This window comes from Strix aluco, chromosome 1, assembly GCF_031877795.1.
Source record: "Strix aluco isolate bStrAlu1 chromosome 1, bStrAlu1.hap1, whole genome shotgun sequence".
Taxonomy (NCBI): domain Eukaryota; kingdom Metazoa; phylum Chordata; class Aves; order Strigiformes; family Strigidae; genus Strix; species Strix aluco.
This window is the reverse complement of record NC_133931.1, coordinates 101,051,823-101,071,501: the sequence shown is the minus strand read 5'-3', so window position 1 is coordinate 101,071,501 and position 19,679 is coordinate 101,051,823. Positions and strand designations below refer to the sequence as shown.

General features: G+C 38.6%; 1 protein-coding gene across 4 annotated transcripts in view; it reads right to left on the bottom strand.

The window, feature by feature from the left end:
• Window positions 1-19,679, bottom strand: part of CDKAL1 (CDKAL1 threonylcarbamoyladenosine tRNA methylthiotransferase) — a 421,071-nt gene that overhangs the window by 395,848 nt on the left and 5,544 nt on the right. For all 4 annotated transcript variants that reach the window (XM_074829387.1, XM_074829378.1, XM_074829370.1 and 1 more), the window contains one exon: window positions 17,904-18,016. In XM_074829387.1, the coding sequence (XP_074685488.1) occupies window positions 17,904-18,016 (113 nt within the window). The remainder of the gene's footprint in view (window positions 1-17,903; window positions 18,017-19,679) is intronic.

Below are 19,679 nucleotides of genomic sequence, written 5' to 3'. Positions count from 1 at the left end.
CAGCAACAAAGTTTATAGGACGTGTCAAAGAGCAGTGTACCTGCTTCTCCGTTTTAATGGTGATCTATGAATACAAAGGTAAAATTATCACACGAGGCATGTCAGAAAGTCATGGCAATTACACTTGTTAAAACAGAACTGAAACAAAGACCATTTTTAATCAACTAATTCATGATTAGCTAAGTACACTGTAGAAGCACTAAACCTGAAACAAAATCCTGAGCCTTCCCAATAAATACAATCTCAACTAACAAGAAATACAAATCTTGAAAGTTCAACTGAACTTGAAATTATATTGTTAGCCTGACCATGTGACTTTCCATTGTAACTTATTAACACACTTCACATACTTACCTATACACACAAAACCCCTGAAGAACTGTAAAGTTGACTAAACATTGAAGGGATTTATGCAATTTGAGAGAAAGTTAAAAAAAAAAAAAAGAAACAAACAGACCTGGTCTTACTGTGTTAATAACTAAGGTGGAAAGAACAATGGTATTCATACCAATGACTATGCATCTCTGTTGGGTGCCTGCGTTAGGAGCAGAACTCCCTGTATAAAGGAAAAAAGCCAACACTACTGAACTCCTTACCTCCGGGCGGTGTTTCAGGAAAGCAAGTCTCTTTTCACTTAGCTAATTAAGCTTAACTTGGGAACCTAAACTATATATCTAAAGACGTATGATAAAAACACTTTTTGAACACCTATTTTGACAGGTATTTCAGCATTCCCGAGGTAGTCCTTTGCTTACCATCACTTTCATGTAGCAGCTAAAATGTACCTTCAAACAAGGACGGAAAGACCCATTTTAACAGTAGTTTGGTTAGGGGTTTTTTTTGCCTAAGAAGTCTCTCATTGTTTATTCTAGAATGACACTTTTGAAGACACTATTCTATTTTCAAGGGATAACTATGAAAACATTTGTGAAACAATGCTAGAGAAAGTGATGCCAAAAATCAGTAGACTCTGTAGAGGTTAAAAAAATAGGGTTTAGCATACAGAAAGATATATGAGTAGTTCCATTTAAAACACATCTTAAATCCACCTCATTCATCAGGCTTTAAATCTTTCATTTTAGGAATCAGTTTATTGAGAATATGGTTTGCAACATCCATGGCACATGTGTTTTCAATACTCAAATGTGTCTAACATAATTGGGTACAACTTGGTATCAAATACCACAGTTTCTTAAGTCACACACCCCTTGATGTTAGCAAGACATTAACTAGTTCCACACTTTCTATACATCAAAGTGTATTCTTGATTTAGTTTCTGGTACCTGAAGTAGGTAGGTGTTAATGGAATGGAATTGCTTTTACAAAACACTAGACTGTATTAACAAAAAGGAAAAAATACATATATGAAAGCTTAAAACAAAGCTTTCCAGGGACAAGCTGCTGATTAGCAGGCATTTCTCAGTGTCTTGAATCTTACAAAACCAACAAACCCAACTCTAGTTCACATGAGTTTAACTTTTTTTTTCATGAAGCTAAAAAAAACGTTTCCAGTTTGTATTAGTTTTCCTTCTCTGAGTGTCCATTAACAGTAAGTATGATTAAGGCAGACCCCTGAAATTACCAATGCCTTCTCAAATCACAATTTGGGCACAGGTCTTAAAGAAAAAAAAAAAAAATCATCCTTTGATAGGTTGTTCTCCCAAAGGAATAAGAACCTATAAATCACTTCATACAAAAACATTATTTTCATTATTAAACCATTTTCTTGCAGAACCAAATTAATAGATTGAGGAGGAAAGATCTCAACTTGAACCAATTACATGTTACTAATTCATCCTAGAAGCTGCCTTACTGCTTCAAACCAAAGGCTGTGAAAACCTGTAAAATAAGAAAGAGAGTTATATTAAACTAATTCTTTCACATTTTAAACCAAAACTTAACTACTTTAGAATCACTGCATCATGATCAGGGATCAGCAGCTATCGATATATATGCTACAGCTATGTATTTTTTCTAAACTGAGGAAACTTTCACATAAGACAACAGATCATCTTAGCTTTTCCATTATTCACAGATATAAACATCTCACTTTTGCTGTCCAGCCTGACATAACAAACTAATTCAGATCACTGTGATTTCTATGTCTTGAAAATTATATATGGCTAGAAACCATTTTCCACTTCCTTCTGGTATACAGTCTTTGTAAGAACACTTCTTTAATACATAGGAGGTTCCCCCAAAAATTCAGTGAAAAAAATGGTTTTAATAAAGTTTTACATCTAAAGAAAGCAAAAGTAACTGCTCAATATTTCCTCAGAATCTTCCTATAAGAGAAGTCCCTGTGCCAATACTTTTTTTTTTTTTTTTAAAGAATCAAATGTTATGCCAGATCTTCCATTTTCTCTTTAGTCTGTGCTAGGTAGCACATCTGGAACTCCAAATACAAAATCATCAAGTGATTTCAGTTAGCAACAGGAAGGCGAGTCAAACTAGAAATGTTGTATACACACAATGCAAATAATCACTGATACACTAGTACAGGTGTGAACAAAGACAGTAACCAGCAAGACCTCAGGAAGTAAATGAAGAATATACCCCAATGATTAAACAAATCCACATAATCATTACACTGAGAGACAACTACAGCATTCAGCAACTACATCTGTTCCCCCTTTCCAAAAAACAAGTAAAATAAACTTAAGGATGCAAAAAAAATTCATACATGCACACAGAAAACATGCAGTCTGGTAACACAAATGCCATTTTTGCACTTCACAGACCCTTTGGAGGTTTTTTTTTTTAATGACACATAGCACAAGCTGCAGCTGAAGCAAACTTTCTTCTTTTGTTGGAAGAATCCACATCTTTAAGAGATGCAAACTTTCCTGATGTACGTACCTGAGAACCATGAAAATCTGCCTTGCCAAAATTTCTAAAATGTTTTTAACCACTACAGTAAGGGAAATGGACTGGTTAGTATATCGTACTTCCCGCACAGTGAAAACCACTTGCTAACGCCGATCATTATGAAAAAAACCTTAGGCCATCCTGATTGGACACAGAGAACCCCGGCTGCATCACACTGCAAGCGTCTTAGCGCCACACCCATTGCTTTATTTGGATATGATCTTTTCCATGAATGAACAACTACTATGCTTACAATAATATGGCACAGTGACTCCGAATCCAAAAATCCAATTTTACAGAGAGAAAAAAAAAGTTACAACAATTTCAAGCTTTCCTAGCTAAGATTCTGAAAATAAAGCATTTGTGTAACTAGCATGAACATACATGGATGATGATCAATTAAGAAAAATCATACAAATCCCTCTAATCTCAATAGACTTTTATACTAATCACTGCTTCATTTCCTTTGTGACCATATTCAACCTGACAATAGATCTCATTTTTTCTGAATAATCTTGTAGGATATTTACACAAGCCTAATATATGCAATGCTTCTGCATTATTAATAAAACTGTGTGGGAAATGCAGTAAAATTTTACCTCACTTGCTTAGGGCTGCCTCTGAACTTTGGAGTCCTTTCAAACAATGCAAAATAAGTCCCTGAGCCAAGAGATCACTTGTAGTGGGATCAATTAAGTGACTAAATTGAAAATAAAATTCAATAAAATGCCATTTTTAACCTAAATGTTAATTTAAACGGTTCTCAAAAATAGGGTTCAATAATAATTTCGGTGAAAGCACAGTTACACAGTGCCATCTAGCAGTGACTTACTGTACAGCGGATACTACAATACTAAGTTTGACACATTAAATAGTTCATAAAGTCCTTACTCATTTAAGTAAATTCAAAGAAACTAGTGATGTGACCCATACAATTGCTATAAGCAAACCTCAAGTTGAAACAGATTGAATCTACACCAACTGCTACAATTCTCTTCCTGTTGATCTAAACTCTGGCCTCATAGAAGAGAGGGAAACAGTGTTTAAAACACCTTTCTTTCATACCTTATTACTTCTGCAAAAAAAGCTTTCTAAAAATATTCTGGAGAAGGCAAGTAATCATTAGCAGAACTCTTATTATAATGGAGCCCTGCACAGCTCTTATCAAAAGTCTGATACCAAAATTAAATTTAGATCTGATGTTTCTCTAAAACTTTTTCTTCACTAAATTTACATGACCAAGACTCCTCTGCTTGTCATGACTCTAAAACCGTTGGAACACCTGAAGTTACAGACACCAGTAAGTTCAAGTTTTCTAACATGCTGAAGAACACACACACACAAAAAAAAAAAGATAGTTTAAGGCCCAAAAGATCAGCATGATGATGGATTCTTTACCAGCTCAAGTTGCCACACAATAGCTGCAGAAATCGATCACGGTACAAAACACTAAAATAAAGCATTCCAAGTCTAAGGCTCTAGTTTCACAAGCACATACTTTAACTCAGCATAAGTAAGCCCTAGTGCTAAATGAAAGATGAGCCATCTCTTGAGCACTCAGTCCTATTAGTGCTCTGCCCTCTTTCTTTCGCAATGTCTTAATACATGTGCATAGATACTTCCAAAGATTTGTCCAACTTTGCAGTAAATCAAACCAAGGAACTAATCTAGTTTTAGACTACAATAGCCAAGAAATAAAACAAATGGTGTCAGAGTATTTTTGACATTACAGCGGAAAAAATAAAGGCAAACAACAGAAGTGTGATGTCAATCTTTGGCTTAGCAATTCAGACTTTACATTATTTTAAAAAAAGCTACAATACTGCTATTACGAACACCAGCAGTGTCCTTAAACAAGCCTCAAGAGCAAATCCTTAAAAACTGTGAAGCTCTATAAATTAGCAGTGTTCAGTTCAGATACATTAAAAATGGATGCAGAGAAGCAAAGTATTCTGTTCAGGATAGTGCACAAGCTAGCACCAAGACTTCAACTTCCCCATCTTGAACAGTTTTATTCTAAAACCATCTCCCACAAATATTTTCCTACATAAGTGTATTTCAGTATTTCTCATTTTATTTTTTAAAAAAAATATGTCAATTACAACAGAGTTATTCTCTAATAGACTTTGATCCAGATTTCAGCTGTCCTGGAACCCAAATTTGAAGGTTTCATAAACCATGCTTTGAATAAGGCATCAAAAACCCACCTACTACCCATTTCTCAGAATTGTACACACTAGACAAACAGACTAATGCACTTGAAGATTGATGCAAATAAACTGGATAATGTCCAGAGGAAAGGAACAAGAAGGGTCAGAAATCTAGAGAACAGGACCTATGAGAGAAGCTTTTAGGAATTAGGTCTATTCAGCCTAGACACGAGACGCCTATGGGGAGAAGTAATGACACCATTCAAGTATGTGAAAGGTTGCTATGAAGAAGAGAATCAGATGTTCTCCATACCCACTAAAAACACAGGCAGCTATAGGCTTGAACTGCACTAAAAAATTTAGGTTACATGTTCGGAAACACTTTTCAACCAAAAAGGTAGTTAATCACCCAAAAGGGGTTATGAATTCTACACCATTGGAGGCTTGACAGCCAGCTAAAATAAACGTCAGTGAAAAGCCCAGCCCTGGGAAGGCAAGCTCAACTGGGCAGGTGCCTTTCAGCCTATGATCTGTGACAGACTGCAGCAGTCTAAGGGGAGGCTCTGCCAGTCATGAACAAAAACTTACAATCTGCTCCCTACAGGTGGTGAAGGAAAACAATCTTACTTAAAATTCCTCTCCCCATCCTCCTCTGCATCAGTTTACACCCCAGAAATAAACTCCTCTCCCTGCACCCAGTGCCCGACTGCCTGCCAGCAGGTGAGCAGCATCACACTGAGGTGCTGTTAAACTATGAGGATTTCTCCAACTCACTGAACAGCAGAGGTGAAGCTCGCAGGCGCTGTTTAAATACACTTCTGCCTCAGTAAAGTGAGGAACCACTGACAGCACTGAAAAGCTACAACTGTAAGTGAACTGTCGGCCACCTACAGAAGAAAATTCTGCTTTTCTGCTCTACTGTGTTTATATTTGGAAAATCATGGATAGACTCAAAGACAATTCAGAAAACACCTTAGTTTTCCAATAAACTTTTTTTTTTTTTAAACAAAAAGACAAGTGTCACAGCAAAATAGTTTGTGGAGAAACTCTTCCTTCCTCCTGTAAGTTTCCTGGGTTTCAGGTTTTTTGGTTTTTTTTAAAGAAAAAACCCCACACTTTAAAACTGATATTTTTCTCCTTTAACAAAAAATTCTGTTAGGGTTTTTCTTATTCTACTGCAACGTTACAAACAATATTTGAAACTCCTGAGAATATATCAACATGACTGTCTCAGACTTAAACTTCTTAATATTTTATTTTCTAGCTAGTAGACTTCCAAAGTGTATTCAGTGGATATTCTCCATTCATCACTACCAATCGTAAGGCTCAAACTTCTAGTTAAACAAATACTGGATGCTCAAATTTGCCATCACCTGATGGTTTATATCTTTATATTCACAAAGGAAGATTAACATTTACCAATGGTAAGTGAGTTTTTCAAAGCCCCATAAATACAACCAGAAAAATGCCAAGCCATAAACAAATAACAGAATTTCAAAAGTCAACTATCACTTAGGGAATCAATTACAAACAAGCACACTTTTACCCTTAAAGTCTGGCCAACAAAAGCTGAGGGTCCAAAATGCCTAATAAAATCAGCAGCCAAGTGATCTGTCTTCTATTAAACTGCAAGCCAAAAAACTCACTTCTCTGTACACCAGTGTCTTGTACCAATCAACAGCAATTCCGTTTTGGCATGATTAACTCAAAAGCCTATTTATAGTCATCCAAGACAAAGTTTCTGCTTTTCTGTTTAGTTTCTTTAGGTAAGTAAATTCCAAAGACAGGGATCTGACGCACGTGACAAACGCTAGTGTCTTCTGCTTAATCAGATGAAGCCTGTTCCTCAGGACCAACACTTGATGTGCTAACTCCAACTGGTAGCACATAAATGCTACAAGAGTCATGGAAGTGCATACAAGCTTCATGAATGTGCATTTCTGCAGCCACATGGTACCCCAGCTAAGCATGACTGTTGTAAAGACTTGCACCAGCTAAATCAGCTTCAGGTCCCCATGGGTGCTAGGCTGTTTGGTCACAGCATCTATCCCAGTTCCCACACGCATTTGAAATGAAAAGAAAAATTACAGAAACTGGCTAGGATGAGGCTGAAATTTCCTAAGAACTGCAGAAAGAGATTATGACTATGAAACATTCTAAAACACAGCTTTATAATGCAATAAAGTCATTTCTCTGCACCTCTGAGATGCGGAGCAGCTTATCGCTTCTCTTCAGGTGAAAGGATCTCTGTCTATAGTGTTGCTGAGGCCAAATTACTCAGTTTCTGTGAAACATTAAGAAGTGTGCATAACTCGCTTAATTTCAAAATAGGCTTTTGCGTGTAGCAATGCCACAGAGAACAGCAGGACTGAAGATCCAATGGTTATTCTATATTCGCTGTCAGGACGATTCAAACAGCGTGCGAGTCTGCTCCAGCTTTGCTTCCGACTGCAGCACAATGCCATTCCACTAACACGGAGCTCCTTCCCTGAAAACCCAGACACTTCCCAGTACACAGCCCTACTGCTCCCAACATGTACAAGGGACAGACTTCCCTTTCACAACTTGCTTATCTTCATTATTCTAAACATCATTCACAATAAAAGATTTTGCACAACCAAATTTAAAAAATATTTAGCTGAAAAAAATTAAAACTTTATACAACCCTGAACTTCCTGGAGACAAACTAAAGAAAATTATATATGCTCACCAATGGCTAATAAAAAAAAAAAAGTATCTGCACAAACCCTAAGTTAACCATACAAAACTCACATGCTAAGTATATAGCTAGACCTCACTCACATTCAACTCAGCATGTTAATTCACAACAATCGGCACTTTCCCTCAAAAAACACATTAAATCAGATCCTGTACATTGCTTAGAATTTGCTTAAACAAATCAAAAACCTAGTTTTGGAAAATTAGAATAGCACTGCACTAATGACAATAGTTACCATCTACCTGAAATGCTAGCCTTAATAAGCTGTAACAATCAATTACTGATGTCCAACCTGAACACCATCTGCCCTTACACTATTAAACTCATTGTTTCACTTATGCTGTGGTCATGCATTTCAACAGACAGCATTTGTTCAGAAGTCCTTACAATTTTCAGTGTCTTGGTGTAATACATGCTCCTAGACAGTCTACATAAGATTATTAAAATAAAACTAATTTTTAATATCATTCCATAATGATAATATGCAGGGGATCATATTGATCATTATAAACAAAATTCTCAGTTAATGTTTCAAAAATAAGTCCTTATGCAAATTAAACCAAGCTCCCCAGACCAAACATGAAGCAGAAAGGGGCTTCCAAATGGAACATTCTGCAAAAAGGTGAATTCAGCAATTATACTTGATGAATCTCAAACCCGTAACAGAGACTCTTTGGAAGGGGAACTAATAAGTCCAACGCAAAACCCAACTTAAGCTAAAAAATGGTAACTCTGAGACAAAATAGAAGAAACAGAGACCCTCCTAATATTCAACAATAAAGATGCCAACTAAAAGGACATAAGATCAGAATGACAGCAAGTAAGTCAAATTAAAGTCGACTGAATTAAACGCACATGACTGCACTTCAAATCTGAATAATAATCCAGTATCCTTAAATTAAATCAGTAGCACAGCTCAACAGCAACGAGAAGGCTGAGCTCTCCTGGCTGACTGGGGCGGCGGGGGGGGTGTGTGATCCCCGGGCCCGGCACTATTTAGGCAACGCTGCCGCCCCCCGGCTCCTGCCGGCAACAGCACCCGGCCTCGGCCCCTCCGCGCCGGCTGCCAACCGCCTTCGGCTGACACAAGTCTAAACCACTTCGTACATTACCCTTTATCATGGTTTGGTGGTCTTGGGTTTTTTTGTTGTTTTGGGTTTTTTTTTTTTAGTGTGACTACTGTACAACCGTAAAACACTGACAGAAGGAAGTCAGAAGGGTACATCTGCACTGGCTCGTGCCAACCAGGCCTGGGAAGACACAATGCTGTATCACTATAAAAGAGGAAAAAGGCATAAATGAAAAGCACAGGCAATCTAAGACAGCAGCAGATACACTCCAGGGATGGGATGGGACTCTGGGAGAGATAACAAATATCTATATGCATTGCTACTTGTTTGCTCGGTGACAGCACCTGGTTTTACACCTGGGAGCCACCGAAACACATACCAGGGTTCCCTGAACATAACCCCAAGTCAGCCACAAAAAAAGCACACAGAAATTACACTCAGATCTGTTACACAGGAGGAAAAAAAAAAAAAAAAAGAGAAATAAGTACTTTATTTGGTCCCATCAATGAGGAAAAGCACCAAAACCCATTTGTGTCTCTTATGTTTAGTGAATTTCTACTGTCTCCTGCCAGCCTCTACAATCACATGGAAGTCTTGTCTCCCGACACACCCTCAGGCCTGACAGAACAATATAGGTTAATGCTCTGTTTGGAGACACAGCACAGTTCAAGATCAGCTGTGCTACATTCGAAATTCTTATCAGCATACAAGCCAGAATCTAACTCACTTAGGCTTGTCTTCCCTCTGTAAAGCAACATAAAGCAGGCACCCACATGCAACTGTCAAAAAAAGATTCCCAAAATATATTAAAAGCATCTTAATGCAAAGCTGCCCAGCAAAGGCTGACCTTGGCAAGTTCAGAGAGCTCCGTCCTAATCAGCAATTTCTCAAAAACAAGGAACTCAAAGCTAAGCTTCATCTTTCCTAGCAAATGAAACTGTAGCCAAATGACAGCAAGAGCCTGCAGCAAACATTAATCCTCCTCCACTACTCCCCAGTCACTCAGGGCAACAAGCAGGACTTCTTCAGGTGCTCCTGATCAAAATATGATCTTGCTCCTACCTCTGAGAGTACGTAGTCAAAATTCTCTTTGGGTTATAAAAATCTGGTCTGTCCTCCCACTAGCTTTCATAAATCTTCTATAAATTATTACTTGTAGCACAAAGAACCATGAGGTATGTGAAGCTAACGTCTCAGTAGAGCACTCTACAAAGCTCTACATCACCTGTAAATCTATGCTGAACTCACTTCATCACTGCTATTTATGCTTCATTTCCTGATTGCTTAGCCATCTACTACAGGGACACATTGCAGATAGGAGGATGCACGTTACCAGAAGTTGAAATTTACCTTTCATGGTTCAATCCTTTTCATATTCTCCTGGATTACATGAAATTCAGAATTGCCAGAACTAAACCCTACCGCACAACCACAAGAGCATGCAGCCAATTGCTTTGCCACTAGAATTAACCCTAAACATGTATGCATGCTTAAATTTACCTATGCAGGCTCTCTACAAGTGTCTCTGAAGATACTGTGCAGGTAGGATTTATTTAGGCTTTTAGGCCTGCTCCCAGCTTTCAGTTGCCAGCTCTGTAACTGTGAAATAAAAACACTAAAATAAATTAATTCTTAGATGGACTGTAAAATAGGTAATTTTAAGTGGGATAAAGAAAACGGTACACACTTGTCAGATCAAGCTCTAACGGCAGTGATACAGGAAGCCATTACGAGGGGAAAACACACACTAGTTGTTTCTAGTTCCCCCATAAACAGGGAAAACATTTCCCAGTTTGAGAATTAGAGAAGTTCTATCCCATAATGGAGACTCAAAGCTAGATATCCCACTTAACAGAACATTGCCTAACGGGAATAAGAAGCTGATGCTGAGGAAGCTGAGGTAGGAAAAACTCACCGCAAAGAGGTCATATATCTTGCACTGTGCTACAAGTCAGAAGTGGTAAGTAACAGAACTCTAGCCACACACCGGCTAGGAAGTTTTACAGGGAACACAGGAGCAGTAATACAGTAATACACAGCTGCCAAAACCACAATTCTACATTAGTTTACAGAGACCTGGGGAGCACACACTGCTGCAGATGAGTCACGGCATGATGTGGTGTTAACTCCACACTCCAGGAAAGCACCCCCACCATACCCAGACCCAGCATCCCACCCATTGCCTTATAGGCTTCAGGCTGTACTAAGAATACCTGTATTCCTCCCAAAGAACTGTGAAATCTTGATCATCTACATTTGTGCAATTACATCTGTTCCGTCCCATGAATATTCCCCCCCCACCCCCATGTCCCATTTCACTCACTCTCCTTCCTCATCCTCTTAACCATCTCACCACAAAAGTGTCAGATTCTGTACAGACGACAAGAGCTCTTATAGCTCCTTGGAAGATGGTTCTTGATATGTCCAACTGTAACAATTTCAGCAGCAGCAAAAAAACAAGACTAAACATAAAAACCACCAGAGACACATTCCAAGCATTCACATACTAACTGTGCACAAGAGCAGGGTTTTCAGGCCAGAGCACTAAGAACCAAAGCACAAAGCAAACTTGTGACAAGCAGCAACTTAGACCTTCTGAAAGTAGGAGACCATATCACTGGAACTCTTAAGAAAATTATCTCGCTTTAACAACAGGTACAGAAATAAGTTACTTTATACCTCTCAGTTTCAACAGTCAAAAGCCTTTACATCCAGATTATCAATGTTTGAATCTGAAAATGAAATCTGTTGCAGGACTAGTTATGCAGGTGTGTAAGGTTATCAAGCAATGCAAAAATCGTACAGGATTGTGATTCTACAAATTGTAGACAACAGGAATTCTTCAGCAAGGGTACAAAATACCACAGGATTTACACCTCGGTTCACTTTTCTCCATTGCTCAGCTGCTTCAGAGAATGACAGTTTCATGACTGCAGTGTTGTCAGAGAAAACAGAAACACCTCTCATCACCCAAAAAAAAGTTGTAAAGCATCTTTTTCTCTAAGTTGGCACTGCAATCACAACCATTTGAAAAGTACAAATCTAAAAGCAAAGACTAAACTTGAATTCTCTGATTCAAGTTAAGTGCTAAATTATCAAGCACTTAATGAGCAGCTAATAAATATTTGTCTTTTAGCTTAAAAAAGAATACTAAAAATACCTCACAATGAGGATGGCTCACAGAACCCCAAAATTACATGGTAATCACTACTGTTTGTTTTACATGATATTTATGAAGCAACAGAGAAGCATTATCAGCAGGGTGAAGGAGAAAAATGGAAAGACCAACTGCTGATTCTGAGCAACTAAAAGCACACACCGGGAACCAGTAGAAACCTTAGTCAAAATACTACATCAAGCACTACACAGGCTGCAGAGAGCTTATTTTAAGTTAACAAATGTATAGAATACAGTAACCTGTTTAAGAGATCTCTATTTTAGGACAACAAAATAAATCAAAATTTTATTGTGCAGTAGAAAAGTACTTTTAAAATGATACTTAAAACAAAGCACCAGAGTCTGAACTGTGATTCAGAAATCATGAGTCAATACCTGTACACTCTTAGTCATTTTCTTTATTCTCCACTTGGATGAATAAAATGGATGCTGCAGCATGCTTTGCTGTATCTGTATGGAGATAGCCAAAGTCTAAGCAAGCATGGTTTATGCAACACAATGAAACACTAGGCAATGCCTTTGAACATGGAAGTCTGTATTAGTTGTAGCACCTCATCCTGCTTTTTCAACAGCAGACTACGTATGTTTCCTTTTACATCTGTCTTCTTTTCAACGTGAGGTCTTAAGTAGATCAGAACATTTGTTCTTCCTTGCCTTTTTCCTTCTTTCGTCTACTCAAATTTGCTGTTTGAGCAGATGGACAGTCTTAAAGATACCTCAGCTATATCCACTGATAAACAAAACTGACAAGTGTTTAGAAAATTAACATGTAGAAGAGGCAATAAAAACCAGAGAATTTCTTTAGCAGTATTTCAAAATATTATTTGAGATTTGCTTTAGAGAAATACATAAATTCTCTGTACAGTGAATTTCAGAGTTGTAAGCCATATAACATGGACTATAAACATTAAGCTTCAATAGGAATTGGCAAATCTCACCAAGTACTGCCAAGAAATACCATTAATCACAGTAATGAAGTGAGCTCTTTAAGAGGCACAGGAAGGAACCCAGGAAAAATATAACATCTTTCCATCCAACAAACTTGCAGAAAAATTGCACAAGACAGTAAAAAGGGTGCCCGAACAAAGACTAGTCTAAAATTGCCCAAGTAAAGCTAAGGGTCTATAATATAACCTAGTTTCTATGTGCTAAGTCAAAGCCAAGCCCTCTGAGCTAGCAACTAAACAACTCCACACCTTTTTGCTTCTGGAATCCCATGCTGCAGGAAGAAAGAGTTCCACGCTAGCATTTATTTCGAAAGAAAAAAAAAAAAAAGTAGGGTAGTGCAGATAAGCTCTTACTGGTTTAGCTTCACTGAATGTTTAATAACAGTTTTACGTCCTCTATAAAAGGAAAAGTTACTGTTCATTCTTCTGGTATTTGCAAGTCACTAGTAATGTCTTTCCCCGCCCCCCCCCCCAGCATGTTTTACAATGACTGAGGGGATGCTTTGGACCTGAAGAGCCTCATGCCAAAAGCAGTTATCACAAAATAACAAGCATACTTAACTGCTTGATCCATCAAAATGCATTCCAGAAGGCTGGGCCAAAAATCATTCATTCCACAGAACCAGAAACCTACAGATGCCAACAAATGCCAATACAACTACCCAGCTCAGAAGTCAATTCCTTCTGTGTCTGACTATACATGTTTGGTTACATTTTTCAGAGAGAAAGTGCTGTTAAGTGGCACACATTCTGAATTCCCTTCCCAAACAAACATTTGGCTCCCAGCTCACCCACTTCCCCTTTTTCACAGTAGGTACCGTGAGAGTTTCTTCCTCCAGGGTGAATCTCAAAGGGAGCCCTCTAGCAGGTCTGCAGGCATATCTAAACTATACAGAGAGTCATGCTGCCAAGAAACCAAAACCAGTTTTAGAACCTGTAAAGCCACCATCAGCTACATTGTTTTCAGAACAGGGACAAGTGCAGTGGTACAGCCCTACACTGATAGCAGCTGGTCCACACATTTCTGTGTGGCTCAGACTAACAAAGGACCTTTGTGTTCCCACAGAATGGTATGCAAGATTTGTTCATAATACTGCCTACCTTCACATTGTAAAGGCAGATACAAAAATAGGTTCAGCTCTTCTGCTGGCTTCCCTTTGCCTTTTTTTAAGCTGATGCAGTTCCTGATTTTTAATCAGCATTGCTGTTATTGCAGTATCTGTATATTGCCAATTCACACTGCGCTCTCCCCCGGGACAGAGATAGTCTTTGCTGTGAAAAACTCTAGCACAGCCGTCAGTTTTCACCTTTGGATATAGCCACTCCTGAAAGTAACAAAGGCTGCTTGTACAGAAAGAACATTATTGAAACAGATGAAAGGCAAGGGAAAAAAAAAGAAAGAATTAAAAAGACTTCTGCATCTCCTGAACAGTTCAAATCAAGAACAGGGTAGAATCCATGCAATAAACAGGGATAAGGAGTAGAGTAAGATTTCTGCAACAAGTCATAAAAATTCATTTCTATTAGAAGACATCATTAAAGCAATGTTCATTTTCAACTAAGTCAACTTAAGGCAGGTTGCATTGTTACAACTTCTAGTTAGCAAGGAAGTCTATCTGATACTCCTTCCCCCCCCCCCCCCCTCAATCTTGCAATTAGATAGAAGACACTAGAAACAGTGTTTGACCATTTCCCTTATAATGAAGCAATAACTGCAAGTAAAGCTCACATTTCCTAGAACCAGAACTTTAATCCAGCATCTCTTAAATAAGTGGTGTTGCCTCAAAAGCTTAAGAACATGTAGAAAACAGGGTAATCAAAACACTTTCAAGTAATAGCTGTCCAGGATGCTGTGACAACAGACAATCTTTCACCTTAGAGAATATTTTTATCTTTTCCTCAATTTTATAATAGTTTTACATTAAACTAACAAATTCTAGCAACAGAGGCATTGATTTAGAAAATAGCTCTTGCAAAACATTTTTTTTTTCATTTTTTGCATTAGTGTAAGCAATATTAAGTTTAGTTCAATAAACGTTTGAAGTTTGGATTATGTTAAGCAACACTTACTACTACTAACTACTTCACTGTATATGGCAAAAAGAGATTAAATCCCTCCTTGACATTCTAGCTGAACTTCCCAGATGACTTACTATAAAAAAACTGAACAAGCTTTCTTAAAAAGGGATTGACTAGAGATACTCGAGAAATGTTGGGAAACTTTCTATATTAGTATTTCCTCTCCAGAAAGATGGACAGCATGAGCAGTGAAGTTATGCACCAGATCCTAAAAAAATCTTAACTGCCACTTTGTCAAGAACAAGACTCTGTTGTCTTTTGACTCACTGCACACCTCTGACAAGCACCTGACTCCATTTTCTCTGTATCCTCCTACTGGGTACTTCTCTCTGCAACCAGGATCTTCCACAAGCCTTCTCTTCTCAAGGCTGAAGAAACCCAGTCTTCCTAGTGTCTCCTCAAATACCATGTGCTCCCAAACCATCTCGGTGGCACTCCACTGGGCTCACTCCACTACATCAACCTCTCTCTTTTCCTGGGGAGCCCAAGACTGGGCCCAAACTGGATCACTGGACACAGCACCCCAAACACCGTCTTACAAGTACCACACAGAGCTGAAGGATCACTTTCCCAGACCTGCTGGCTACACTCTTGCTAACACAGCTCAGGCTGTGGTTTGCCTTTTTTGCTACAGGAGTACATTGCCGACTTCTGTTCAATTCTTGTCTACCTCAATCCCAAAATCTTTTTCTGTAAAGCTGCTTTCTAGTCAGTCTGCCCACTCCCACCTTTACCACTAGCCGGGGTTACGCCAACCCTAGGATTTTGCATTTGCCTTTGCTAAATGTCATATGGTTTCTGTTAGCCCTTTTCCTAGTCTATTCAGGTCCCTCTGAACCACTTCCCCACTTTGGCATAGTCTACAAACTTGCTGAAGGTGCATAACATCCCATCTTTCTAATCCATTAAAGACATTCAATAGATCAGTCCCACTGTGAAACTCTGAGAGACATTATCAGCAATCCACACAGGAATAGAGTACTTTCATACACACTTGTGGCCAGAAGCATCACCATATTGAGCAGAAAGGCAGTTGCCCTCTTCACCACCTCATATTCTCAAATACAGCTACCATACTTGCAATACTTGCACTCAGTTCCACTTCATTAACAGCCTATAAAGGAGAAAATTCAATAGATGGATTTGTAAAAATCTATTTTAGCCAGAATTTGTAGCAAATATTTTTGTTCTGTTGAACAAAAATGAAATTTCCATAGGTCCTTAAATACATCAGCTTAAAAAGAAGTTAATTAATTTCACAAAAAAATCATACTGGGTAATTTGTGCCTATCACCTCAGCATTGGGGGTTTTTTTGTTTGATTTAATATATGTATATAGATACACACAAACTAAATCAAGACATCAATTTAAAAATGACCAGAAACTAGCAGTTAACTTCATATACAATTACCAGAATTACTCTGTAGGTATTCCTGTCCCAGCCACTGCAACTTTTATTCAGTTTTTTGTTCTTAGTTTCAAATTCTAGACGTAGACTTATTTCTCAAGTTACAAACACTTAATTTTCTAAAAAGAAAAGGTATCAAAAATTTTAGGCAGTTCCTTCCTTTGCTGTACTCCATCTTTCCTACATTTCTCCCAATGAAATTCCAAAAGCACAGGACAGCCATCCAAATCTTTACAAGCCAAAGTAGCTTCTGGAATGCTATGCATTAGAGGGAAAAAAGGTAAAGAGAAGTTAAATTTAAGAAAGCCATAACAAGGCAAAACTGAGAACTCATTTGTAGTCTTACACAAACAGCTGTATAAATAAGACTTTTGGACCAGCACTCCACTTGTCTGTGAAAAGAGCATACCCCCTCCAGAGTTAACTACTAATTAATCACCAGGGTTCCCTAAAATAGTTCAGCACTTGAATTCTTCAGTATCTAGTTTCTACTTAGATAAATACAGAAAGATCAACTGCAAAAACGGAGAATGAGATGTAGCTGTTTGATGATATCATGAAATGTTCAAGAAAAGAAACAAGTATTTTCTGATATCAGGAATAAAATACTTCTAGCAAAATGTCAGAAAACACAACTTTTCAGTCTTTCAGTACAAGTAAGACAAAGATTAAATGCAAGACAGACCAAAACTTGAATTAACAAATAAAATGTAATTTTTATTTTGACTAGTCATAAGGTACACAAAAGTATGCAGATAATAATTCTCCACTGAAACATGACATCAATCTAAGTTTTCAGCTTTCTACAGCTTTTCTTTCAACACATTTTGCTTTAGGAAGATGAAATGTGGCCAGTACAACCCCAAGTTTGCGGTTTTTGTTTAGGGTTGGGGATGCAGAACAAGATGACTAGGAGCGTTTTAAAGTATTTGGAAGGAAAGGAGAAATAGCATTTTCAGCTCTCTTGAATGTACAAGATAAAATCCTATATCATTCCACCTCCATCATACTGATCATCCCTCTCGAAACAAAGGCTCATTCACATGGAGTAGGTCACCTCTGCTCCAGCAGCAAACACATACATCACTAAGTGACAACACGCTTCCTTCCTTCCTTTCGCTCACTTGGGTTCCACCAATTACAGATAACCAGCTAGATTCTGCCCAAGAACTAATATCTTGCCCTTCCACTCTCATGAAAACTTTTCAATTAAGTTTAGCAAGCAAAATGCCCACAAAAAGCACTGCATGACATCTATCAGATGGCTGCCCTGTCAAGAAAACCTAACCATTCTGAAAGCACTCATCTCATAATCATTCTGCTTAATGCCAGGAAAGCACTTTACCTCCTCACCTTCAAATCAGAAAGAGATCAAAGGGAAATTCTAAAAAGTGTAATTAAGTCTAAAAACATTTGATGACAGCCTGACAGCTCTGAACATTCACCGCAAAAAACCTGAATTATGCGACTTGTCTGAAAGTTACCTGTAATTTTGTATCCATATGCAGCCAGCTGTCCAGCCATATATTCACCATCCGAATTATTGTGAGAGCATCCCCATGTACGAATCCAGATCTTCTGAGCACCAGGAATAATGCTGTTAAGTAAAAATGAATGAAAAAGGCATGTTAAAAATGAACAAGCTTTGCCTTTAAGCCCACTGAACAGACTCAATTAATCGTAATGCTCCAAATATAAAATAAGCAACACAAACCAACTCCAAAACAGCTGTGGAAAAACATCATAATTATGTTATTTTAGTGTAGTGGGTATTAGGCCTGGCTGGGATAATTAACTTTCTCCACCACAACCCGTATAGTTTTGTGGTTCTGTATTTGTGACTAAAACAGCGTTCATAACACACCTACATTTTAGCTTTTGTTGAACACTGCTCGCAAAGCATCAAAACCTTCTGTTTCCCACTGTGCTCCACCCCACCACAAGCAGGCTGGAGATGGTCAACAGGCGGGGAGGGAACATGTACAGTATAGCTGACCCAAACTGACCAAAAGGATAATTCATACCAGATGACATCATGCTCAGCAACAAAAATGGGGGGTTTGGTCTTCCCAAACTAGCCATTGCTCAGAGACTGGCTGGGCATCAGTCTGCTTCTGGGAGGCTGCAAGTGATTGCCTTTGCATGACTTGTGGGGTTTTTCCCTACTCTATCCTTCACTTAAACTGTCTTTATCTCAACCCACAAGTTTTCTTGCTTTTGCTCTTCCAATTCTCTCCCCCACGCTACCAGGAGGAGGGATAAGCAAGTGGCCCAGGGTCAATCCACCACAAATGGCAAGAAAAGTTTTAGAATGGAGAAGGTACAAGAGATGAAGGATAAGAGGAGATTCAGTACACTGCAGTTATGTTGGGGAAAAAAAAATAATCTAATTTGCTGAAAATTATATCATTTAACAAGTGACCTTCAAGCGACCACACTGAAATCAGGCCACCAGCAAACAAACTGTTAGAACTAAACTGCAATCCTTTGATATTGTGGCACCCATTGATTGCAGTTCCCTCCTGCAGTGGTACAACTCCTCACCTCCTCCTTGAGCCTCAGTGCAATTTCCCCCACGGGTCACATGCCAACCCAAGATGAACAGGGAAATGAAGTGGACCAGAGCTTTCAGGCACTCCCTTAAGGCACCTGATTCCCACCTCCCTTATCACACACGCCAATTCAAAATAGATTGGGAAAGGCCAGTTGGGAAATGGATTGGGATAGATCGGAGCATTAAGGCATCCCCTTAGCCCAATTGGTTTCCACCCCCCACCTCTTATCACTTACGAACAATAGATACCACCTGATAGCCTAGTACATCCCTACTTGAGTTGTGGCCCAAAAGGGGATAATATCAGAACTCCAAGATTTAACAAGTTCTGGGCTTGCACGATTGATAGAAAATACCAGAATATGCCATCATCCCATTTGGACAGAAATGAAAAAATACCTGATGAAAGTCAGTTATCTCAGACCCTATAAATAGTGATTCCAAGCAAGACCCTTTGAGCTCTCCTGGATCGCAGCAGGCTGTGACTAGCACCCGCCCCGAGCTGGGACACCTCTCAGGCTCAGAATCCTCAAAGTCTAAAGATTGTCTCCCCACAAAGGTGATGGAAGGCCAAGGTGAAGTCAGACTTCTTGAATCTCAATTATTGACCGTTGATAAATACCGATGCGTTGTGCATCTCTCAAGGCGAGGGAAATTTTAACGATAAACTAGTCTCTTCAATCCACCTCTTTACCTATTTATGTGC